At 42.1% G+C, this 26,369-nt stretch overlaps 2 protein-coding genes across 4 annotated transcripts; one reads left to right on the top strand and one right to left on the bottom strand.

The window, feature by feature from the left end:
• Positions 1–168: 168 nt before the first annotated feature.
• Positions 169–11,211, bottom strand: flt3 (fms related receptor tyrosine kinase 3). Of its 2 annotated transcripts, none has more exons than XM_034705977.1 (24): positions 10,035–11,211; positions 8,802–8,881; positions 7,740–7,891; positions 7,547–7,659; positions 7,312–7,423; positions 7,071–7,210; positions 6,718–6,896; positions 6,469–6,607; positions 6,202–6,379; positions 5,930–6,030; positions 5,723–5,837; positions 5,438–5,643; positions 5,228–5,340; positions 5,008–5,140; positions 4,365–4,469; positions 4,165–4,275; positions 3,887–4,043; positions 3,657–3,769; positions 3,453–3,574; positions 2,661–2,783; positions 2,457–2,568; positions 2,259–2,358; positions 958–1,063; positions 169–857 (listed from the first exon to the last, which is right to left on the bottom strand). In XM_034705977.1, the coding sequence occupies exons 1-24, from the start codon at positions 10,105–10,107 to the stop codon at positions 651–653; spliced, it is 3,090 nt and encodes a 1,029-aa protein (XP_034561868.1). In that variant the 5' UTR covers positions 10,108–11,211; the 3' UTR covers positions 169–650. The 2 variants fall into 2 exon arrangements, with proteins under 2 accessions (XP_034561868.1, XP_034561869.1); XM_034705978.1 differs by lacking the exon at positions 10,035–11,211 and adding an exon at positions 9,450–9,522.
• Positions 10,132–24,982, top strand: pan3 (poly(A) specific ribonuclease subunit PAN3). 2 transcript variants are annotated; one of them, XM_034705979.1, is made up of 18 exons: positions 10,132–10,820; positions 11,714–11,835; positions 12,075–12,147; positions 12,242–12,312; positions 12,465–12,609; positions 12,813–13,030; positions 13,325–13,429; positions 13,518–13,575; positions 14,050–14,211; positions 14,717–14,833; positions 15,347–15,448; positions 16,435–16,600; positions 16,842–16,929; positions 17,079–17,218; positions 19,453–19,582; positions 23,085–23,149; positions 23,243–23,381; positions 24,322–24,982. In XM_034705979.1, exons 1-18 carry the CDS (start codon positions 10,490–10,492, stop codon positions 24,460–24,462), a joined length of 2,373 nt encoding a protein of 790 aa, XP_034561870.1. In that variant the 5' UTR covers positions 10,132–10,489; the 3' UTR covers positions 24,463–24,982. The 2 variants fall into 2 exon arrangements, with proteins under 2 accessions (XP_034561870.1, XP_034561871.1); XM_034705980.1 differs by having other exon boundaries at positions 10,198–10,341.
• Positions 24,983–26,369: the final 1,387 nt, after the last annotated feature.

Raw genomic sequence — 26,369 nt, 5'->3', positions numbered from 1 at the left:
AGGATCATTTACTGGATAGGAAACTTAAAAAATGTGGTCTTCACTTATTTCTGCAATTGTTGGTCCTTTCTTCCTACATGATGAGCAATTTTTCTACAAGCCTCTACAAGCAGTCAAATAAAACAATATGAGAGACAAGAATCAATCTGAAGCCTGTCAGACCAGACACCTTCAATGTTGTATTTTTTATTGCCTGAAATTTATTTAAAGTTTACAAATGACTCCTTTAAAAATATGTAAAAATAGGAAAAAGCTTTGAAAAAATATATATAAGCACTGGCTTAATCTTAAAAAACTAAGAGCTACATATGTGCGACAACAAGATAAATATAGACATTTCATTACAAAACAGTAGTTTAAGGCAAAATGTCTCTGGTCTGCATGGTTCAAATGTGGTATATAAAACTTAAAGTTGCTACAATACTAAGTCCTGAGACTATCTGACAGGTACCTCTGTAGAAAATAAAGCACTGCACACATTGTCATAATGAGAATATAATCCATACAGACTACAAAAACCTGTTTGCTATTTTGTAACATTCAACAGGATACAAAGAACTAATCAGATATCTACTTAAGAAGAATGTTTAAAAACTGCAATCAAAAAAGCATCTGTAAAGGTTGGATCAATATGCATTCAGTGAAGGCGATTACTCTTCATGAGAAGTCTTCAGAAGCTTCTCTTCAGCTGCCACAGCCTCCAATGTTTCTGCTTTGCTGCCTTCAGTCAGCTGGGCTTGATAGTCGTTGGCTGACTGCGTGTTGTTCTCGCTCTGTGTTTCCAAGGCAGAAATGTCCAACACGTCTGCTGCGTTCTGGTAGACGCTGGAGGTCAGCTCTGTCACGTTGTGGTAGAGCTGAAGGAGGAATGGATTTGGATGAAGACGCTGCTTAATGATCAGTAACTATGTTTACATTGAGCAGAAAAGGGTAAACCCCATAATATGCTGATCCCACCTTCTCCTCTCTGTCCATGAGCCGGTCACACATGAAGGAGACCAGTTTGGAGAAAGACGGACGGTCGCAGGGATCCAGAGCCCAACACTTACACATCATCCCGTACCTGCAAAGGACAGCCGTGGACAAAGGGATTAAATATTTACTGATCTTATAGAAGACATGGGATGCAGAAGCACTTACATCCTTTATCTATAAGTCAAATAAAGAACACATTTAGAAATACAACATTATAAGTTTATGTTCTGCAAAAAATGAAAAACACAGATAAGGAAGTTTCATCATCTTAATTCACTAAAAGCATAAAAAGAAAGGGCAGGACAAAATATAAATACAGAAATGTAAGGTTCATGTGACTCGTGTGACACAAATATCAGACTGCTGGCACCAAATATTCATATTTAATTTAGAAAACAATGCAGCACTCTGAACAGATCTCCCTTTATGTTTGACTCAGCGTGTCATGACTTCACGACTCCTCATCGAGGCTTTAGTTATTCTGATTTTAAGATATATCATCACATGATTGTCTGGTGATTGATCAGTTATTGCAGAGTGATATTATCAAATTAGTAGGCAAAGTATCCTGTATCATATCGTATCATATTTTTATCGTATTGTTCGTTTCATATCGTATCGTATCGTTCATATTGTATCGCATCGCATCGTATCGTATCGTGACTTTCCTTGCAATTCCACCCCGGTTAAAAGTATTAAAAGAATACTGCTTTCATCTAAAAATTTAAGAAAATAATGGTGTAATTGTTATGATACATTTAAGAGAGATTTAATTTTGCTGCTTGCTGTAACTATCTTACACTCAGGTGAGCAGTCGGATGTATAAGAATGAAAATGTCTGATTTCAAAAAGACGATTCTAGGAACATCTGAAACACCCACTGTGAAAAAATCTGTCAAGCAGTTAGTGCCACCTTTTCTTTTAAACATAAACAACAACTTTACTTTTATTTCATGATTGCATTATTAAAATATTAAGGAGTATATCCACTCCAATTACCACAATTATTTTGCATTAACAAAACTTATCAGATAACCATCATTCACTAACCAGTGAAGTCATTTGTTTAAAAAAAAAGTAGGAAATGGACCTATCATGTAGCAGAAAATAGAACCAGATCAGTCTGAGTTGATGTACTTTATCAGCATCTGCAGCATACATATTTATATCACCTAGTTCTGCTTTTACTGCCCCTCTGAATATATCATGGCACTGTCCAGTTGATGCTGTACTGACTCCAGACACACGTAAAATAAAGATGTATATTAACTTTAAACACCTACACAGCTTCGTCAGCGTAGTAGGGACACTCCATCTTGAACCCTCGCTCGATCATTGAGTAGAAGGTGTGATCCACCTTCATGCCTGGGTACGGAGTAACACCTGAGACCACAGAGTCAGACAGACAGAGGTGGTGTTAATCCTTGTGCAAGAATTGACTGTGTGCCTTTTTTTAAACGTACTACTCTGACGGAGAATACCGAGTGAGAAGATCTCCCAGAGCAGGATGCCATAAGCCCACACGTCACTCTTCATGGTGTAAATGCCCTGAAAGGTGCTCTCTGGTGCCATCCACTTCACTGGCAGACGCACCTGAGAGACAGCACAGACACGTCAAGGTTTAAGGAGCAATGAAAAACACTCAACACATTCAAATAAAGGATAAATAACATTAAGCAACGTACATTTCCTCTCACTACATAATTTGAGTCATTGTCGATGTCTCGAGCCAGTCCAAAGTCACCGATCTTCACCAGTCTGCCGTTTGTCACCAACACGTTTCGAGCTGCCAGGTCTCTGTGGATACACTGCACACACACACAACAGCTCAACAGGACTTCAACCACAACTCACACACACACTTGTACCAAGGTGAAGTCATGCAGTATATCAGATCATTAACTGGATTCATATCTAATGTTTTATGAAAAACAGATTCAAACAGGGCAGCAGGTGGACATATTTAATAACGTAAGTATTTTTGAATTGTTTTCATGATTTCAATCACACAGTGTTCATGTTTGAGAACATTTTGGGTAAAATAAAACATTATTATTTTGAAGAAAATGTGCAGATATTTTTTTAACCAAAAATTATTTAGGGGTGCAAAACGTGATATACAGTATATACAAATATATTATCAATGAATCTAAAAATTAATTTCTGGTTTGCAAGTTTGGTCCAAAAAATGTGAAAATAATTCCTGTAGTTAATGTCTTTGAATAGTGTTTGGCCTTACTAACAGCCAACATCTCCAAATTTCAAATTTACTATTATAGAAAACTGAAAAACAGCAACTAAACAGTGTCTGCTCTTTGTGTTTAAATGATGATGAATGTGTCTTCTTTTGAGTTATTATTCAGTTTTGGTCTATTAGTCTTTTAAGCTCTTGTGATATGAAGAATAATCTCACTAAACTGTGTTCATAGTGCTTCACTCTGGTGAAATCAATGAATGTGTTTTTTTTTCGCACTCACGTTCTTGGAGGAGAGGAAGTCCATGCCTTTGGCCACCTGGAATGCAAAGTTGAGCAGGTCGTCAAATGTCAGCGTTTGCAGGTCCTCTGCGGGGTCGTCTGGATTTTCAAAGATCTCTGGTCCTACGGATAATGGGTTGGAATAGCAGGTATGAATATATGATTTTAAAACCATGCATGTTGTAACATCAGATGTTTGTTTCACCTTCGAAGCTGTCCATGTCAGTGGAGTTGAGGGTGAGCAGGGCGATGTCCTCCTGCCCTCTGGTGGTGGCGCGGTACATAGGCATGTAATGACCCACTCCTGCGTCTCCCTCACTGAGGGGAAAATAAATGAAATATGCTTGTGATGTTATAGCTTTCTACCTTTATATCTGATCTCTCTTTTGTTGCCTGATTTTACTCATTACTCTTCCTCCCTCCCCTTGTCCACACCTGGAGCTCTTCCTGGGCTGCAGGTTGTGGTACAGGCAGCTGAATCGGTCCTTGTTGAAAGCATCAGTCACAGACTTGTGGTAGAGCTCTCTGTTTTTCTTTAGGTAGTTCAGTAAATCTCCATAACAGCAGTACTGGAAAATCAGGTATGTGGGTCCTGTGCGGGAAACACCTGTAATCACTGGTAACACTTTACTTGAACCTTGTTAAGCCTTTGTTAGCATCGTACAAACTTTTGAATGTTTATAACATACTTTAACAAGCAGCAGAAAACATACCAGAGTCTGTGCATGCCCCCAGCAGGTTTACCACATTGACATGGTGACCGATGTGAGTCAGCATCTTCAGCTCTGACATCAGCGCCTCCTTCTCCACAGTCTGGTGTTTCTCTGAAGGGTCAAATCCCACATCAGCTACAGAACTGACCTCCATGTCATTTTGAATCTCTCTTGTGGGAATAAATACACCAAACACTGACCTTTAAGCATCTTGACGGCCACTTGCTGAGAGACTCCGGGCTTGCTGATGCCGTAAGCTGTTGCCTGGAGCACCATGCCAAAAGCCCCGGAGCCAAGCTCCTTACCTGGAGGAAACACAAAAACACTCTTAGTATGATCACATGATACTACTCCACCTTACTTCATTTATTAGACAGCTGTACTGTTTTTGGATATTGGTCCTCAGAAATGTATTTTAGGATTGGTCTCAGAATATATAAGAACTTACGATTTCATATTTGTCTTTTTTATCTAAAAATTGTGACTTTCTATCCCCACAACTTTGACTTTTTACCTAATAACTATAACTTACCTCACTATTATGATTTACTATCTCCCAGATATTACACATAATCAGTTTTAAGTTCACGCTAAACCTATTCCCTTTATTTTACTGGTGGAAATGAGCCCCTGTACCCATGGCAGTGGAAATAGCTGTTAAAAATAATGATATATAAATATCAATGATTGCTATCGGATGTGTTTGTCTCTACATGCCAAAAGCAGGCATCAGGACTGATTTGTATAACCAGCTAAAAACTCCTAACAGCAGCTGTAGGTCAGTGATGAGTTCTTCTGATGCTTATGTCTGTTCTCTGTGCTAAAGATTGATGTAGTTTGTACCCATTTCCAGGTTCTCTCTGGGAAACTCCCACTTTTTGTCGTACTCAAAGTCCTTGAAGTTGATGTAAATGTAATCATTGTCATTGGGTCCGACCATCTGGATTATCTGCAGCTGGGGCTGATACTGAGGTTTCTGTGTGAAAGCAAATTAGTCACATCTTTCTGTGTGTTATGTCTGTGTTTATCTGTGTTTACAGACTTAAAAATGAGTCATATATACCTTCTTCTTCACAAAGTATGCTAGCACTATGCTAACTACTGCTAAAGCCAGCAGCAGAACCACACTGCCAACTTTCAGCACCATCAAGCTGCCACTCTCGTCGTTTGGAGCACCTAAAATCAGTAACAAAGGAAGGTTAGTGATCACAGTCATCAGAAACATAAAGCTATTTAATCTCCTCATATTAAAATGTGGAATGGTTCTCACTACCTCTGGAGGCCGAGACTAGAGTTGAGTAGTATATGGGCAGTTGGGTTTGGCACCAGGAGCCGACTGAGTTTGTCAGGCAAAACTTTAAATAGTGTCCGTCCCTGCAGTCCTTCTGCCCCACAGAGCTCTTGAGTGTCTTGCTACAGGAGATGTTAGAGTCTGATCCGGACTCGATCACTTTCCAGGTAGAGTCTGAGTCACAATCACTAAAAGACAACGAGCAAGAACCTTAGGAAATCTGAGTCAGAGAGCAAATCAGAGCATCTGATTGGACACTCAGCTTACCTATCATTTGCCGAAGGACAACACTTCCAGGTGTAATTTGCGGGCACGGGACTCACAGTCTTGAAGGTGAAGGTTTCATCTGCCTCATCAGCACTGAATTTGAACTTGGGTGGGTCTGAAACAAAGTGAGAGGTCAGTGAGATTTAAGCTGTCTTAAACATAATTGTATAGGGGTTACATGAGTAGAACTAAATATCCCATCCTTACCTGCAACACACACTGTTACAGTCTTTGTTTCATTTTGACCTCCAGCCTCCAAGTGTAACTTATAATCTCCTGATCTGAGTGGATCACAAAGCTTCACGGTACTGAGGAGAGAGTGTTAAATGTTGAAATATCCAGAATGTATAAAAGTTCCACATCTTCTGTAAAACATCTCATATGGTTTCATTTTAAAGGGTCTATTAAAGCTCAATGAAGACTTATCTACATGCTCTATTGAAGGAGTTTGTTCCAGACTCATGGCTTCATGCAGATACCTGTGTTTTGTCACCCACTGGTCCCTGATACACTTGGTCACAGTTTTATTAGGGGCTTCCCACGAACAGTTTTGGAGCACTGGGTGGTAGGAGACTTGAGCTTGCAGACAGGATTTTGAAGCACTCCCGGCTAGCAGGATCTTTCTCTCATCCAGCTGGGAGGAGAGGAAACCCTCCTCTGGAGAAACACAGAAGTGAAATGAATAAAAACAGGTCTTAAGATGAGAACAAGTCAAACAGAGAAGACGTGAACTTGGACGTACTGACCCTGGATGTTGATGTAGACAGACTTCACTTTGTTTGATGGACTCCTGCAGGTATAGGTACCAGTGTGATTCACATGGACTGACTGGATGTACAGGTAGGTCATCAAACTATTATAAAGTGAGTCATTTTGTATGCAGATCTGTGGCAGAAACATGATTTGACTTAAGACGTGTGTATATCAGGAAGATTCAGTTGTTAGGTTATTTCTATTCAAAACGTGAAGGTAAGGTTCACATGAATTCACTGCACCTCCTTTTTGACTTTTGAAGAGCACTTCAATGATCTGTCACTCATCCTCCGGCTGCCTATCTCCCACACAGAGTGTGGCGGGTTGTAGCTCAGTACTGTGCAGCGTAGCACTAAAGACTGACCAGGGCTCAAAGTCACATTAGAAACCTCATTCTTCTTCATGACGTCAGTCTGCAGGTCTGAAACACACGTTAGGTTATTCTGCATTTGCTTTATTAGAATAAGGAGCATCCTCTGGGCTGTAAATCACTTTTCCTCCAACTTTGTCTCTAAAAAATGAGTTTCAAACTTTTCACTGTGGATAAACGTCTTCTGGACTGTATTACATGATTTTTTAGGAGATATCTTTTTACCATAGTCATATACTTGAGAGCACTCCTGTCCTCCAGCATTAGTAGCACAGCACATAGCCCTTTTATTATAATATTTTCCACTGGATATTTTGCTCCCGCTACTTCCACCATCTGTATGAAATCCCGTGCTTTCATTGGATCTGTTCAAAAGAAGGAATAACTTCACTCACAGAAGTATGATATCATCATATCATCAACATCCTTTTAGTGACCCATACAAATGCAATGTATGAAAACTTACCCTGACCATTTTATGGTGGGCTTTGGGAAGCCCTCAGAGATGCAGATGAAGTTAGGGGATTCATATTGCTCATCCAATCGATCCATTGTCAGCTTTGGTTTTGAGGGACGCTCTAGACAAATAAAAGTTCTGTTAGCAAAGTCTTATTACGTCTTTTCAACAGCATGACATGAACAAGTGTTTGTCTGCTGTGTTGAGTGATGACTGACTAATTTAGATGAGAGGTGTTACTCACTCATCACTACATGAAGAAACACAGTCATGGAGGAGCTGCTCACACAGCTCAGCATGTACTCCCCTGAGTCTGCCTCAGAAAGAGGGGGAAGCACCATCGACTGACTCCCATTTCTGGTAGTTAAGAGAAAATTCTCAGTTTGGCCCTTCACAGGTTCAAAAATGGAGGAAATACACACAACACAAACTCTTACACAGTCACTACTGGTCCTGCTTCTCTGGTCCAGCTGCAGACGGGGGATTCAGAGATGCGATCAAGAGAGATGACGAGTTTCTTACCAACAAACACTTCTACGCTGACGGTACCAGACACATTCAGATGGTCTGATGGAACAAAACACGCCACCTAAAAGACAAAACACCCACTTATATCATTCTGCAGTACAAAGCATTTAGTTTGGTGGCCTGATCCTATTAAACATTTAACTAATTTGTTTCAACTCTTCATACATTTCTCAAAATATTAATTCATTTTAACTAAAAATTTAAGTTTTGATGTCTAAAAGTATTGTTTTGAATTGTCTCTGTAGAAAAAAACATGGGTGTTATAAAAATTAAGAATTACTCAGTTTTTTTTAAGTGACCAAATAAGTTTAAAGGTGAGCTAGCATGCACTGTACCACAATTCTGACACTGAAGCAGCTACATGGAACTCAGCCACGGTTAATTTTACTCTCAACACCTGTACTTCACCAACTTTGACATCATTATAACATATTTAAAACTTGTCATGACTCTGCTTTTACGGCTATTTTTGAAGGTTTTACAGAAATGACAAATAAAGGGAAAGACTTGAAACAGATAAACAGAAAAAAAACGAGAATCAATTCAGTCAAGCATGAACCATTTCTCTCTCAGACGTTTTACATCGCCTGGCTGCTCGACCGTTTTGATTTCTGTTTCTGAGTAAACTTATTTAAAGTGTATGTAATCTAAAATACAAGAAAAGGTTTCTTTGTTTGGTCTGCTATGTGCTGGACAAACACACTTTACAAAAAGAAAAAATTAAATATAATCACATAGTTAATCTTATAATTATGATATTTAAAACCTGTAGTTTCAAAATCTTTCATTACAAGGCTTTTTTAGAAGAACAATTACTTTCTGCACATTTTCATTCACACTGGAGCAAACCAAAATATTCCCTTTACCTAACAACATTAAATAAACTACAGTAAATCAGAAAGACTGGTACATATGCAGTTAATAAGTTTTTCAATTAACACACAGTAGACTTGTAGGCGAGCAGTTTTTACCTCATGACTGGGTACACAGGCTGGAGTCTGCGCTGCCAGACCATCAGAGCCGAGCAGCTCAGCCCACAGCAGGAGGACAGCTGACAAACAAACCGAAGAATATAACTGTATTTTAAAGATTTTCAATTAAATATAATAAACTTAAGTGTTTCAAAAATAAAAAAGTGACATGCAAGTAATATAAAGATAAAAACTGTAGTTCCTCAGGATGTGCTTGCTGGTGGTTTAAATGCTTTATAAAACAGTTAATAATTTCAGTTTGTGAAAAACCTTTACTGATTTGGTTTTTGTATCACACACACACACACACACGCACACACACACACCCACACTTTTCAAATGTTTAAATTTTTTTGCGTTTACTGTATGATGAATGTGTCTCAACCTTCTGTATAACCATCCTCTTGATGTACTTTTGATCTGCAGCTGAATGTTGATATCAACCAGAAGTTGTCTTTTGAAGTAGACTAATGAATCCCCAAAGACAAAATAAAAAATAATCCTGCCAGATTAAAAAAAGTTAGACTTAATTTCCCAAAGTTTAAAAAATTATAATCCTCCTTTAACACTTTCCTTTTAAATCCCTCTGATGCTGCAGTGGCAAATATTAATTCCACATGATAGAGACTAAGAAATGGTCTGACTTACCAACAATCATGTTTGCGTGTTTCAGCAGTGATGCTGTGACACGCTCCTTGGTCAGTCAGCTACGCTACTGTATGATGTTGAAGATTTGGATGAGTACCTTTTAAACCGGGAAGTGCTGAATGTCATAATGACGCTGTCAGACACGCTTGGCTGCAATATGTGAAGACAGACCATTAAACCTTTATGAAGCGCCTTATGATGACAGGGTAATAACACCATGGGGTCTAAATCGTTATACCAACACAAAAGTCCTTTTATAACATATACGTTTAAAATAACATGGACCATAGTCTGAGGTTGTTCTATGTTTTATTGAGTGAAGGAGTAACTGTTTCAATATTTTGGGTAAAAGAATCCAGACAGAGGTCTGGGAAGATTATTGTGTCATATCAAAATGTCACGATTAGACTCATCCCACCTCTCCAAAATCTTTTGATGAATTCAAACTAAGTCAAACTCACCTCCATCAAGGTCCTAAAGCCATAAGATAGTTTTAAACACATTTCCTGTGATGAAACAATTTAGCACTTGTCCATTCGGCAGTAAGATATTATTCTATCCACACTGGTGGGGAAACAAACTTACAAGTATTGTTCAAATTGCAAATGTGCTTAAAAAGATATCTTCTTCTTTCTTCAGCAGCATTATTCGGATGCATTGAGGTTATGACCGAGCAGTAACTCTGCAGCTCGCATGTGCAGCAGGTGAACGCTGTACCCACAATGCAAAGCTATGCTAGCTGGTCCCTAGCAGAGAGAGCAGCCTGCGAGGAAAAACAACAACAGGCTACTTTACGAAGACAGCAGCTGCATGGAGAGCGACAACAACGACGACCAGGAGTCCACACATGCATTTGTATTCTCGTACACCAAATGCATATTAGCCTTATAATGTGAGTACTGTAGCTCATTTAGTGTTCCTCACCAGCTGAAGTTGCATTTTAAGGAGAAAGTGTTTGCAGGCTAGCTGGCTAGCTCGCCAGCTATCTGCTCCTCTATGTGTGAGTGTCTTCCTCCGGCAGCAGCGGCAGCAGCGGTGCCATGAACAGTGGACTCCCAGCTTCAGCTGCTCCGCTCGGGGGTGTCGGGATACCCAATGTCAAAGTGAAATTCTGTCGATATTACGCGAAAGATAAAACCTGTTTTTATGGAGAGGAGTGTCAGTTCTTGCACGAGGATCCGTCCATGGCTTCCCTGCACGGAGGCGGCGGTAGCCCCGTCCCGTTGTCCATGGCCGGGGGTGGCGGGACGCCAGCGGGGTATCCCCTCGGTGGCTCCGCGGCGGCCTGCCCCGGCGGAGGGACAGGTGTGCCCAAGAAGAGCGAACCGCTGGGGCCTGCAGGCACGTCTCTGGAGGGGCAGCTGTTAACCAGTAAGTGACAGTCACAGTTTCTGAAGGCCTCACATGGGGGGACTGACTGTGACTTTACTTTTGGGCCTTGTGGGGCTTTGTTTAACTTTAGCCCGAGGATTCAGTGAGGCCTCTTCACCCAAAACAACGTGGGACACTTTTACCTGCCGAACACAAGCCTGCTGCTTACAGCTTCGGCGTTAGCTGGAATATGAATACTTTTTCCACAGGTGGTATCAGTTGTGATTTATAATAACACATAAAATGACCCAGAGTGTTGCAGGTCACGGGAGGAGGCCCGTGTGTGTGTGACAGCTGTGAGTGGGCAGAATCCGCGACCCACGAAGCTTAGCATGTGGAGCTACTAGCTAACCAGCGTTAGCATGTTAACTTAACCAGTCTTATATTTGCAGCTTTAATGGGCTGAGGTGTGTGCTGGGTGCACTTTCAGACACTCCTTCATAGTTTAAGAACTTATTCTTGTCAAATGTAGAGTAGTTAACTTGAAGTGTTGTGGTGCTGTCAGAGTTTAATGTTTGCTAACATTAGCATAGCTAGCTGTTCATCGTGAGGCTTTTTACCACAAACGTAAACAAACAGCAAGCAGCTAACCTTCACGTGCAGTTCAGATACAACAGTGTTTACTAATACGTGAATCAGGCAATCTTAGCTCCAGTGTTTTAAAGTCGTCTGTGCTAATGCTGTTTATCAGCCCGTGTTTGATAAGTAGCTCACTCTGCAGCTTTGGAGATGTTTACATGCTTGATAATGAGCCCTAAGCATGCCCTCAGTAGATCCAACATTTACATGCAAACTTTCCCTCCTCATCTCCTTTAATGTGCACAATGATCTCATAGTTATTTCTGTCTGGCTGCTTACTGGTAGTAAAACTCGTTTTTGTCTTTCTTCCACAGTCCCAGGGATGGAGGGCACAACCCTGAGTGATGCCAATCTCACCAACTCTTACTTCAGCAGCAGCTTTATCGGGGTCAATGGGTTTGGAAGCCCCGCTGAGTCAAAATACTCCATGATGCAGGTACAGTGGGGAAATACAATATGTATAGTCTTTGAAAACATTGTCTCAAACGCTGATTTTGGATGAATGTTTTTTATTTTGTCAAATTGCTGTGGTTGGTGTCCTTGTAGAATCTGAAGCACTTCATTTCGTTGTGAATTTATAACCAGTTATTTGTCATGTATTTTGTTAAAAATGTATTTTGTGCGCACTTACATAAGATTCAATAACACAAATGTTTCTGATGCTGCTGTTTTTAGCGAATGACGACCAGCAGCAGCTCTCCCAGTCTCCTAAATGATGGTGCCAAGAACTTTAGCCACGGCACTCATGGTAAGACACCTTTAGCACACAGGAGAGCCGCTCACATTTATCAATTACTGAAAGTGCAACTGCTAAGCTCCTTACACTATTTGGTCTTCTACAGATCCAGTGAATTCCCCAACATCCTCACTGTTCAGTGATTTTGGTGCTCTTAGCATTTCCCAAAGGAGAAAGGTGAGCACACATCCACCCTTTACTGACTTTTGTAGGAGCACAGCAGGAACTTTAAACTGAACTAAAACTATTTGATTTCTGTCTTCCTCTTAATCCCATCTGTCAGTGATAGATTTCATCTTAGTCTTTCATGTGTGTGTTTGTGCCAACAGGCTCCTAACCCGGCAGCAAGTGAGTTCATTCCGAAAGGAGCTCCACGAATGCCCACCATGGCTCAGTCCACTGTCCAGGCCTTCCCCTCCCCTATCTTCCCACATCCAGGCCTCAGCAGCTCCACAGCTGCTGCACTGGCTCCAGGTGAGGGATCATTAGTCACTGAAAAATCACCTTCCAACATGGCTCAGTTTTGTTTTCCATCTTAATCTCTGAAGTTGGGTAATTCAGCAGGTTTAAAAATCCTCTGTTGAGTATAAATACATGAACGTCTGCAGGTCTCTTTTGGAGCAGATAATCACACCCAGTAAACAATGTGTGCTCAAACTTTTTGCCCCTAATTTTAGGCATGTCCCTGTCTGCTGGGTCTTCGCCTCTCCATTCCCCAAAAATCACGCCACACAGCTCACCTGCTCCCCGTCGGCGCAGCCACACCCCAAACCCGGCGAATTACATGGTGCCCACCACTGCAGCTGACCCGAATACTCATATAATCCAGAAAGAGACTGTAGGGGGGACCACCTACTTCTACACAGACAACACGCCAGCACCAATGGCTGGGATGGTATGTTCTGCACAAGAACATATAAAGATGAAGCTTCACTCAACCTGCACTACTTCATTACACTAGCTTGCTATTACATCTACATGCATTTCAATGATTTTAATAGATTTTTTGGAATAAAGGGTGGTTGGTCAATTTTTTGTGTGTGCAAACGCAGAAGAAAATGTGTGTACATTAGGTTCATATTGCACTGTGTAACCTTCCTAACAGTTTTGAAAAAATAATGCATGTTTGGTGCCTCTGGTTTTCGTTTCTTAATAAATAGGAAGTTGTGTTTTTCTGGTTTCATTGCAGGTGTTTCCTACCTACCATATCTACCCCCCCACTGCTCCCCATGTGGCTTACATGCAGCCAAAAGCGAACGCCCCATCCTTCTTCATGGCTGATGAGCTACGACAGGTAGTCCCCATTCCCCCTCCTCTGTTTTTGCACTAAGTATCTCTCTTGCCTTCGTGTATTGATGTGATGCCCTTTATTTCCCCTCCAGGAGTTGATAAACAGACATCTGATTACCATGGCTCAGATTGACCACTCAGAAAACCCAGGTAAAGGGTCCAGTGTTATGTCACTATAAAGAGTTGTTGTTTATGGTATGATTACACCCTGTGTGCAGCAGAATGAAGATGACTTGTGATGAAAACAATTTTCAGTCCATGTTGGCTGTGCGTCTGGTTTTGGTTTTCAAGTAAACAAACCTCCATTGGTTGCTTAAACCAATGTGAAGATGATTTCCTCATGTCAGCGTGAAAGGCAGTTGAAATGTGATGTTTGTGGTCTCTTTGGGGTCTGCTTGCAGTTACTCGTGTTCCTATTCTGTTTCTGTCTCATGGTATTGGGCAAGTACAGTCAAGTATGCATGCATACGTGGGAACGATAATAAAGGTTAAAAATACTGTGGAAACAAAACATTGTTTTTGTGGGCTATCACTTACAGCCTGCTTTAAGTCATCAGACTATTTATTGATTCTGCAGCTTTGTATTTTTCTCTGCTCTTTTCTGAAACTGCTTATGTCGGACAGATGTACCAGCAGAGGTGGACAGCTACCACAGCCTGTTCCCCCTTGAGCCCCTCCCCCCTCCAAACCGCATGCAGAAGACCAGCAACTTCAGCTACATCACCTCCTGCTACAAGGCGGTCAACAGCAAGGATGACCTGCCGTACTGCCTGAGGAGGATACACGGTAAAAAAAAGCAGTGATAGGAAAAGGTCTTTCACAGAAGCATAATGCAAACGGCACACAAGCAAGGTAGTCTCTGAGACCAAAGTAGTGACCATTATGTGCTTATGTTTTGAATGCATTTTTCTTTAATTACTATATTCAAACTGAATAAAGGTATATTTTCATGTAATGAAGCTGGAACAACTAACACTGTGTTGGAAACTGGTCCGTAAGTCAAAATAAATGAACACAAATTGGTATTTAATTTCAACAAAGATAATAGAAGAGCTGATTATTTTCTTCTGTCAGGAAGAAAAATAATCCACATCTGTAAAGAAGACTTTGTTACACTAATATTATTTTATTTTGGTGAGCAGAGCTGGACATGGTTGTCGGCTCCTCTCAGAGCGAACCTGAAATATATGTGTTGCATTTAAAGGTGACACAGGATACAGTGATAGTGATAGACATCTGTTATAGCTTCTAATGTCTGTCTGTCTTCTGTGTGTCTGTAAAATCTATTCAGGTTTCCGCCTTGCCAACACCAAGTGCATGATGCTGGTGGACATGTGGAAGAAGATTCAGCATTCAAACTCTGTGACACTGAGGGAGGTCTTCACCACAAAGGCCTTTGGAGACCACTGTGAGTCTGATTTGTGGACAAACAAATGTATTGTTTGGTGTCATATCCACTGTTTGGCACTACTCCACACAACTCCCTTTGAACACTTTCTTGTTCTGACTTCCCACTGTGATTGTTATGGATAGTGTTCAGTACCTGGTTCTTGTTTTGATATCACTATGGCAGAGGTTTCATGCCTGCAGGGCTACAGATACTAACATTTGATCAAAACAAGGCAGAAATAGTAATCCCTGCCTGAGCAACCACACCTTTGGTTTGGATTGGGTGGTGTGTAGTGCAAACACAAAATCTGAGATACACAAAGACGCCTTACACGTTAAACACTCTAATCATGCTGCACTGATGTGATGCTGCACTGCCAGCTAAGAACCTGGCCTGCAGGTAGCTTGTACCAGCTGCAGTAGAAACCACAGAAAGAAAGTACTGGTTTTGGTTCCATGCAAGCAGATCCAACATTGTGCTGTTTGGGACGTTTCATTACCCTGACTCTTCACTCTCCATCTTTTCCCCCAGCGTTGGTGTTCTCCTACGACTTCCATGCGGGTGCAGAAACCATGTACAGCAGACACTTCAATGACCCAGCAGCAGACTCATACTTCACCAAGAGGAAGTGGGGTGAGTAGATCTGCCCTCCCTTCCTCCTTCACTCTGAAATAGACCCAGCATCACCTCTGCACCCCTCTACTTCACACTTTGTGTTTTTGTTTGCATGTGTGCTAATGGGGTCATGGGCCAGGGTCTATTTTCACAATGTGTGGTTATGACCACATATGCATCACGTGACTCATGTGTTGGGAAACTGTCCTACTTTGGCAGTTAGCCTGCGTGTGTTTGTGCCAGAGACCTGGGGATTTGGGGGGAAACTGTGGCTGAAACTGATCCTAGGACAGGTGCTGTAAGTCCCACCTACAGGGATGCAGACTGAGGAAGCAAAACCACTCACACTATGTGCTTTGTTTAGGTTTTCACTGTATCACGCAGAGCAAATAGCTCATATATGGAAACAGACCTAGTCAACCCAAGCATTGTAGGTGTGAGTTTGTGGGTTCTGTTGTGCTGTACACACCCTAACACTGTCGCTTGAAGTTATGAAGTTTCCCAGCCCTTGTATTGGGTGTTGTTATAGAAAATCACATGCATGATATAAACACACTTTCTGAGAACAGTAAGCTGGGTATCCGGTTGTATTTTGTTCTGATGAGAGCTGAATGATCAGACCAACAAGAGAAAGAATCATGAAGTATTTATAATGTTATTTATACATCTCAGGATCTGACTCCCTGTTCAATCGTGAAGCGAATACCTTGGTGTGTGTTTTGATGAGATGAGTAATTTGAAAACAGCATTTTGAGTTGTGGCTTATGATGATGCATTTTCTCCACTTTTTGACATTCAGACCACGGGATGAATCTGTTATTGAGAGACGAAGCAGCTTTATTGATGCCTCAGAGAGTGTTGAACTGACCAGAAATGACATGTTGCATTTACTTCACAACTCAAGCTACTTTTTCCTGTTAAGAGGAAGTCACTGACAGTTTCAGGTTCGGTTTGAAGTAAACTTTTTTTTGCATTTGCATGATAAAGCATCTCCCTGTGTTTAGGACAACATGAACCTCCCCCTCCACGGCAGCATGCAGGCCTGCTCCCTGAGTCTCTGATCTGGGCCTACATCGTACAGCTGAGCTCGGCCCTGCGCACCATCCACACTGCCGGCCTGGCCTGCCGTGTCATGGACCCCAGCAAGATTCTTATTACTGGCAAGACCAGGTACACACACAGAAACCCCTCTGCAGAAATGTTATGTAGCACGGGCTGATGAGTGCTGCTGATTACAGCTTATCACATGAACCATAAGTAGTGACCAACTGAATTTAAATTTCCTTTCTGAAAGTGTAGATATGACTGTTAAATCTCTGAAAGAGGAAGACTATTTTTATGTGAAACTGCCATCTTGCTCTACCATGTATTTGTGCACAACCCTCACAGCAGTCTTTATGTTTCTCTGCAGGTTACGGGTGAACTGTGTTGGGGTGTTTGATGTCTTAACTTTTGACAACAGTCAGACGAATCATCTTGCCCTGATGCCACAGTACCAGGTACTTTCTTTAATTTGGTTTTAACAGTCAAACATCCATTTCAGAAGAGTTCTGCATCTGCTTAACAACTTTTCAGATACCACCACTTGACTTTTCAGATACCACCTAGTACTCTGAGCTTCATCTCTGTGTTGTGTTTTGTTGTGTAGCAAGCGGACCTCGTGTCGCTGGGCAAGGTGGTGCTGGCGTTGGCTTGTAACTCCCTGGCTGGCATTCAGAGGGAGAACCTGCAGAAGGCCATGGAGCTGGTGTCCATCAACTACTCATCAGACCTCAAGAACCTCATTCTGTAAGACAGGAGGGCAGCACATTGTCACTGATGTTTTTACTCTACACATTGCTTGTTCATCTGTCTTACTGTTGTTGTGTAAGACCTCCTACAAAGATAAAACATGATACTGACACACTACCAGACAGACAGGTGATGAGATATGAAGTGAAGGTCCCTTAGTGATGGTTTACAGAGTTAAAGAATTAATGAGCATGCACAGATGTCACTTCTCTCTTGTGGCATTGCATTCAGCTGGGTGAGGCTTTAAGCTTCACGTACACACAGTCCATAAAGCGTATTTATCAGAGCAGGCATGTGTTGCATATCTTCATTTTTCCAAGGTTGAGATGCTTCATCAGCTTAGTGGACGAGGGGAGCCTTCAGTCTGAGAGGATTTTGTATTTGTATTTGGTTCATATTTTATCTCCATCTCTTTCTGAAATAGCTTCACTGGATCAGGTTGGAGCACTGTTTTGAAAATATTGGATGATGTCTAAAAGATGGGGTGAAAAGATTTGATCAGTGTCAGAACCCTCCTCTTATCAACATACACTTGTTTTAGTTCATCAGTGTATCTCCTCATCAACCAAGATAAGAAACTTCCTTCATTCAAAGCTGAACACAAGACTGTTGTGTTCTTTTTTTACACATCAAAAAACCTCCTTTTAACAGTTCATTCAGTTCAAACTGTCCATGGTACCAACTAGGGATGTCAACAATTAATCGATTATCGATTAATTGATTGTTAAGAATATTTGGTTCAGCTATCAGGGAGGTGTTTTAACTTTAAAGCATCTTTCGATGTGAATCAGCTGACTGAAGGTGTTGCACACAGCCGAGATGCTCAGCTGGGGGCTGCGGCTGAGTGACAGGTCTCCAAGCACGTTTTTTTCTCCGCCGCCGGACTGATTATGACCGGGTTGCGCTCCCGGCTGACACCTGACCACATTCACATGCTTATTTCTCTCAATATGAACGAGTAGACAGAAAACTGGACGCTGTGAGTCTGAAATATGTTTCTGTTCAGTTCCCTTGTTGAAGTCTGAGCCTTCACTTTTATGACTGTATGTATGCAGAGATTATGTGTCTGCTCCACATGTTGATATTCAGCGTGTTTAACATTTTGAACACCTCAATACGATCTGTAGCTATTCAATACTGTCAGTTAAATACATGGTGTCATGAAAGAAAATTTGATTCAGGGGAAAAAACGCATTTGTCATTGTTTTTGACATGTAAAACATTTACGTTTTTTTCATGACTAATCGATAATTGATTGTTAACATTTCCAAAGATCGACACAGAAAATACTTGAAATTTACATCCCTAGTACCAACAGGACCTCTTCAGTTTGTCCGTTCTTCAGTTCTTTTGTTGAGTCTATAGACTTTCACATCTTCTGTGTCAAAAACTTTAACTCAGAACATTTCTAAATATCCGGTCCTCTGAGTGAAAGCTTTCCATGTTTCACACTAAGTGTTTTAATCTGATCCAGGATGAACAAAGTTAAAACTTCCATCTGCACAGTTATTAGTTTATTATGTTGCAGTAGTTACGATGTCATGAAACTTGCAGAGGTTTAGGTTCATGTTAGTGAGGAAGGAAGCCAGGATTTAAAGCTGCTGTACCTGAAGTGTTGGGGGTAAACATTAAGGCTGTAACTATCTCCTCTCCTCTCTTGTGTCAGTCTGTGTTTTAATGTCAGCGAGGACTGAAGAGTTTCTGATCTTTCTGAACTTTAAAGAACAAATTCTCTGTTTTACCTGAAATCTCCAGCCAAGTTAAGATCAACTTATAAACAGAGAACAGTCTAAACCTGCTCTTTTTATAAAACGCCTTGAGATAACATTTGTTGTGAGTTGGCGCTATATAAACAGAGATGAGTGGATTGATGGCAAGGACAAACTACCATTAACAGGCAGAAACCTCCAGCAGGACCAAACTCATGTTAGACACACATCTGCTGAGACCGTGTTGAAATTTTTGATCAGATTGACAAGTTCTCATTTGAAGCTCTGAATGCAGAGTGTGGATGTGACATCTGCAGGTAGTTTGAACCACAAGTATTTACACCATCACCTCTTGTGTGGGGGTGGAGCACATTTTAGTGCCCTCAGAAATGTCCTCATGAGACCTGGGGGCTGGATTTAAAACATGTGTCTCTGTAACTTGTGGATGAGTGTATGGATGACTTTACTTGACCTCTCCAGCCAACCTGAAAGTAAACCTCTGATGTGTTTGTGTTTGTGCAGGTATCTGCTGACTGAACAGTCACGTCTTCGCAGCGTCAATGACATCATGCCCATGATCGGAGCTCGGTTCTACACACAGCTGGATGCGTCGCAGATGAGGAATGATGTCATTGAGGAGGACCTAGCTAAGGTATGTGAGGGGTGTTGCAGTGTTGTTCACAACTTTATTTATGAAAACAGAGCATGCATTAATGAGGCGGGTATGCTGTGCCTGCTCAGGCTGGTATTTCGGGTGGTAGTCAGAAGTGGGGACTGTTTTTGTAAAATAAGAGGGAAGCTGTGTGCACACAGGATGTTGTAGGGTGTCTTGGCTTTTGCTGCCTCTTCTTGAGTTTAGTTTCACCACATTGAAGTACAAAGGTGTGAAACAGCCGGGCCTCACTTCATCTTTCTTCTTGCTAGTGCCCCAACTTCCCCTTTATACCCGACTCTGTACACATCCACCAAACAGAGAGGTTTGGTGTTTTCATCTCAGACTGATGCAAGTGGGGTTTTCTGTTTTTGCCTCAATCAGATGTCCAGCCGATCTCACAAGGCGACATGAAGTTAGTAAACAGCAAGTGAGAAGAGATGGATGGGCAGATCAGAAGATATAAAACAGGCTGCAGAATAGAGTATCTTCTTTGCCGAAGCCTGCCTTCAATCTAATGATTAATGTGCCCGGTTATCAGTCTCTGTTATGTGTTAGAAAAATCTAAACACGATACACAGACAGAGTCGTTCATGAAGAACATAACAACTTGGATTCATTGGTTGTGACTAGGGATGACCACAATTAATCGAGTATCGATTAATTGATTGTTAAGAAATTACTCGAAACACAAATTTTTGTTATCAATTTTCCGTCACGTGGAACAAACATCATGTGGTCTCATATTACACTCATCTATCAGGGAGGTGTTTTAAGTTTAAAGCATGTTTCCATGTGAATCAGCTGTTAAAGGTGTTGCGCACAGCGGAGACGCTCAGCTGGGGGCTGTGGCTCTGCATCAGGTCTCCACAAGCACTTTTTTTTAAAGAGGATCAATACAAAACTGCTGCCAACAACGACACGGACACGAAGGTTGACAACTTTACACAGGACATTTCCCACCTTTATCACCCTACCGAAGGCAACAGACTGGGGGGAAATTCAGGTACGCTATGTTTGCAGAGCAGCAACATCAGAGCCGTCTGAGCTTTTCTGCAGCTGGACTGATTATGACCCCGTTGCGCTCCCGGCTGACACCTGATCGAATACACATGTTTATTTTTCTCAATAAGAACGAGTAGACAGAAAACTGGACACTGTGAGTCTGAAGTACTTTTCTGTTAGTAGTCTCAGCCTTCACTTTATAAGATTATGTCCGCGTAGAATATTTTAATGAGCCTGATCATTGATATTCTGCGTGTCAAACATGTACCGTATTCAATCCCGTAAGTTATATGCATTTTGTTGCTGTAGAAAATACAATTTAGGGGGAAAACGTATTTAGCCTTGTTTTTGACGTAAGAATAATAATGTTTTTTTAATCAATTAATCGATAATTGATCGTTAACATTTCCGAAAATCGATCATGGAAAATACTTTAAATATGCATCCCTAGTTCTTACTCGTAACACGTGGTAGGACATTTTCAGGCTGCCTCGGTGGCTGTGTTTCTGAAAGGGTTAAACAAAACGCAGCCAGCAGGTGAAAATCATCGTCCTTTATTTTCTTCATGTTAAAGAAATAACAGAATGATCCCGGTTTGTCTCAGCTGGCCGTGAGCAGGACAGTCAGCATGATCATGAATCTGTTGCTCCTGTTTGTGTTTCTTCACATCAGCCTGATCTCTGTGAGGAGCACAGCATTAACCCGGCTGGAGGAAATACACTGAAGAGTGATTCTGACAGTGAACGCCTGTGTTCTTACTGCACATCACGACAGTACGTACCCGTGAACAGAGCCTATGTTCAGTCTGCCTGTGTACACATGGCATCAAGACAGCTAATGAAGCTACAAACTTTCAGCCAGCACTCTGCAAGTGTTTCATCTGCTGTGGAAACTGGACCAAGTGGCTGAATGTTTACGTTTCCTCAACACATGAATGCATTAACAATTCATGTCCGACCTTAAACGAGAAGTAGGTTCACAGAAATGTAACTCTAAATAACTTTGACCCTCTTCACACCCAGCCCCCATCAGTGCGGGCTGAGATCTGATCACTTAGTCCACATGAAGGACCGCCCCTCCACGTATCCACAGCAACAATCACTTGTTGTCTGGTTTATGCAAACAGACAGAACTTTAATGGTGTATTTGCATCTGAAGTGGGAGGGTGAGATCTAATCGCTGGATGGTTAATGCAGAGTGTGAACATTAATGCTTGGTCACTAAAAACCACGTGTTGATGCAAGGTCTGAACAGCCACTTATTTCTCAACTCAAATCTTTGGACCCGCTCTGCTGGAAATGTCCATTGTAGTATAGAATGAACAAGAAACATGTCTATCTGTGCTAAATGACTGAGGCACTTAGCTGCTGATCTCAGAGGAACAAGGTTTGTGTTTGATGATCTTAATTTGTTAGGGATCCATTGATGTTGAACTTTGATCCACACAAGGAGCCCAGAAACATGAAAGCTTGATTAGTTGTCGATCCTTCTCACTTTGTCCTACAGAGCAGAAATGTATGACAGGCAGAGAGGAGGAAGAGAAAGGAGGAGAGAGGCAGCAGTAAGTTTTAACTGCAGAAGTGAAAGGTGAGCTACGACCTGTTGACAGAATCACTGCAGACAGCCCTGTAAACAGTCCAATAAACCAAGCTCCCTGTAACACATCTGTCAGAGTGTACAGAGTGATTTTAGAAGACTTGATGTCGGGAGTACCCGCTGCGTTTTCTTTGGGTTTCTAATAACTGACATAGTTTTAATGCAGAAGTTTGGAGAAGCCTCTTCTGTCTGACTTTCAGTAAGAAAGGAGGAAGTGTCCTCTGGAGCCTGTGAGGAAACAGTCCAGCACCGAGCGGATGGAAAGTGAAGTGACAGGTTTCAGTGCACTGTTCTCTGTCGGGGAACGAAGTCTTATTTTGAAAGTTCATTAAGAATTGTCACACACCTTTAGTGTGATAAGTGTTCATTCTGTGTTGATCTGTCGCCTCTTATGTATTTGTTAACTTATTTATTTATTTATTTGTACGCAGCATCAGAATGCCCCGCCGGCTTCCTCCTCTGCAGCTCTCTCAGCAGCATTAAAGCACAGTTCACTGTTAACATGCATCCTCTTTAATGATCATAGTGACACTTTCCAACCTCTCAAAGCCTCCAGAATATTCTTCACTTTGTACCAAATTCAAGACGTTTGTTTATGTTTGTGTCACTTTTACAGATAAATATGTTAGCTCTTGATTTTCTGTTTAAGAAACCTTGTGAATCAGCCACACTGAACTCCTCTCAGGATCTACTCTGAGCTGCTCTGAAGCTCCTCAGGGATGCTGATGACGGATGTGTTTGTAGGAAAATGTTTCAATGCTTTAACCTGACACTTGGTGAACTGTCACCTTCATTACTGCAGACAGTTTGGTTCTGTAAATAGATCTGTTAAAGGTGATACCTCTCACCTTATATCCTGCCGGCCTCTTACCCACTAACTTCAACTTCTGACTATTTTCAGGAGGTGCAGAACGGACGTCTCTTCCGCCTGCTGGCCAAACTGGGCACCATCAACGAGCGACCAGAGTAAGTACCACCCAATAGAAAGAGCCACCTGTACGTGGGACGTGTGATTCTGTGACTTGGTGATGTGATGTGGGGTTTGTATTTTTGAATCAGGTTTCAGAAGGACCCAACATGGTCAGAGACGGGCGACCGCTACCTGTTGAAGCTTTTCCGGGATCACCTGTTCCACCAGGTGACAGAAGCCGGGACACCCTGGATCGACCTCAGCCACATCGTCTCCTGCCTCAACAAAGTCAGTCAGCTTCATCTCTCATCTTTTATTGTGTGATGATATTCAGGAAGTTGTGCTTGTGAATGAACTGTTTGTGTTTCAGTCAAACGTGCAAAGTGTCCACTCTCATGATGTCGTTCTTTAAATGCACTGCAGAAAAAAAAACATGCTCAAATATCTGTGCAGAAAGAGAGTCTGTCTTTCTCTGGCTGACTTCCAGCAGTGACATTTGGTGAGCAGATGGTTCCAGGCAGAAGTACTGAAACTGAAAATCCCTCAGCTCTTTAGGATGGCTCAATCAGATATCTTCTTCTTCTTCTTCTTTGTGTCACTGAGCTAACAAATATAACATGACATGAGTTCAGTTCAAGTACAGTTTAAACTAATGAATCCAACAAAAGTCCACGAGCGGCTCAAAACATGTCCTGAAGAAAAAGGTTGACCCATTAACTGAGTCCTCTTGTTTTTCTCTTCTCCTCTGTGGTTCCTCTTTTAAGTGTGAAGCTGTCAAAAGCTCTACTTCACAAATATGACTCTTTTGTTAAACTTAACAAACTGAACCCCACACACTGATGAAAACACAATACTCCTGTCCTGGAGTTTTTAAAGTACTCAGTGTCCCCAGGAGTCAGACAGAAAGTGGTCCGTGCTTGAAAAGGAGAGTTCATTCTTTTTTTAAATCAAGTTAATCTGCTGAATCCTGATGATTTGATCTCCACTTGGTCAAACTGTCCTGTAGCGCACTATGAGAACAGACCACACAGATGTTGAGTTACTGCAGCGTGAGAAAATCACAGGACTTACCACAGCCGTCAAACAGTCCCGGCTCACTTACTGAAGAGATGACCGACTGACCCTCACTACTCTCTCCTCCTCTCTTTATAGTTCAAGCTGCTCTGCTGTGGTTTTCAGAACGTGTCCTCACACTTTAAGTTGATTCATTATGTCTTCGTTCACACAGCTGGATGCCGGCGTTCCTGAGAAGATCAGTCTGGTGTCTCGGGACGAGAAGAGCGTCCTGGTCGTGACCTACTCAGACCTGAAGCGCTGCTTCGAAAGTACCTTCCAGGAGCTGCAGGCTGCTGCCTCTGGCTCTCTGTAGCGCCTCCTTGGGGCCAGGAATGGGACTGCCCGGACCTGGAGCACACTATTGCACTACAGGGGGAGGACCAGGCGCATGGAGATGACATCAGCATGGCGAAGGCAGCGGGGCGGGGCTTCGTGAACCTCAGTCACATACACTGACCTTGTCCACCAGGAAGGCTTTTTCTAAAGTGTATTTTTTTTAGTTTTCCTAAACCCCGCAGCTGAAAAATGTAAAAGGAACAAAAAAAGGACAAACGTGGAAGCTGTGATGAACGATTATGAGGACATTTTTTTAGATTTGGGGAACAAAACGAGAAACAAATCATGAGGTTTTGAACATTTTCCTGCTTTTATTGTTTATTTCTACAGTGGGGGTTATTTTTCAGAGGAGGATGCACTAAGATTTTAATTTTTTTGTTATTTTTTGTTATTTTTATGAACACGTGTGCGTGGCCTACATGGTGTACTGAGAGCGAACGTCACACACACGGACACCAACACCAGAGTAGACTAAGAATGAAAACAAACAAAAAAAACCCCAACAAAAACAAAACCCAGCTTTGCATCGAATGCGTCTCTCTTCCGTCTGGAGACCACACCTCTTCATTGTGACGCACTGAGAGACAGGACGCACCACTCGAGGCTCTCAGGAGGAGGGACGGCACCTGTTCTATGAAATGGGCCGGCCCCCCTCCGCCTCGGTTGTCGGCTCCTCTTCAGAAAGGACAAACCACTCGGGTGGGCGGGGAGGTTTCTTAAAACTGGAAGAATCTATGAATTTCTGACATTTTGGTTCAGGAGATTGTGGAACATCAGGCTCATATGTACATGATGTGTGAGGGTGGGGGGGCGAGCATGGACGGGTATTCGGGGGTAAAACGTGGTTTTCGTTGGCACTGAGGAGGGGTGTCTTCTCCTGATGCCATCTACCATGTATGTGTTACATATGCAGCAGCAGCAGCAGCAGCAGCAGCCTCTGGGTGACAGACAGTGACATGAACTGCTCGAGGATGGGTCCTTTTAATTTGGCTGTCTAGCACTTAGGTGTAGCCCGCGGGTGGGGCTTCTGTTGAGGTGGAGCCACAGCTGCCTCTTTGTGGAATGTCCTTTTTTGTCCCCCACCCATCCTCCCTGCCTCCCAAACGTCCCCCTTTTCTGTCTCGCGTTTACTCTCCCCTCTTCTCCTCCTGGCCTCTCTCCATTTGAGAAAAAGTGATGCTTTTTTGTGATTTTTCTAGCTGGTTTTTCTCTTTGCTCAGATATTGTGCAGGAATGCATGATGGGAAATTGGAGGGCAGTTAATTTTTGCCTCGTTGTTATTCTGTGGACCAATTCCAGCAGGGGTTTAGAGGGTAGGGCTGAGGGGCAGAGGAGAGAAGAAGAACAGGGCACCAAACGTTTCTATGTTTTGTTTTATTTGACTTTTAAAGATCATGATATTGAAAACGTGCTGGAGACGATGCAGCGGCGGCGCCGGCTGCTGCGCTCACTCGGATGGCTTGGATTTCTCTCAGGATGTCAAACAGCTGGAGGGGCCCGATGATTGAATGTGTTTGGCTGTCATTGGCCGCCCCCTGTCCAGTCAGATAGATAAGATGTGAGCGGAGTGGGCTCTTTGGATCAAGGTTTTAGGAAGTTAACGGCATTGTGGAGATCATGCTGGGAGGGATTTCATGTTGCCCTTAAGCACAGTCCATAATCTGATTATAATCTGAAATCTATTCCCAAATTCTGTCTTTGAAAGGACTGAATGAATCTGGTGCTTTACCCTGATAGAGCTTTGACAAACCACAGGTTTTCATTGACCTGCCCTTGCCTTGTTATCCGTAGATTTTGGCTCATTTTTGCAACAAAAACAAAAACATGATGAACCACATCATCAGATTGGAGGAAAATCAAGGTGAGAAGCAGGATAAAGAACAG

Source organism: Notolabrus celidotus, chromosome 17 (genome assembly GCF_009762535.1).
Source record: "Notolabrus celidotus isolate fNotCel1 chromosome 17, fNotCel1.pri, whole genome shotgun sequence".
NCBI classification, from domain to species: domain Eukaryota; kingdom Metazoa; phylum Chordata; class Actinopteri; order Labriformes; family Labridae; genus Notolabrus; species Notolabrus celidotus.
The sequence above is the reverse complement of the archived record's forward strand: the minus strand, read 5'-3'. Positions and strand labels throughout refer to the sequence as shown.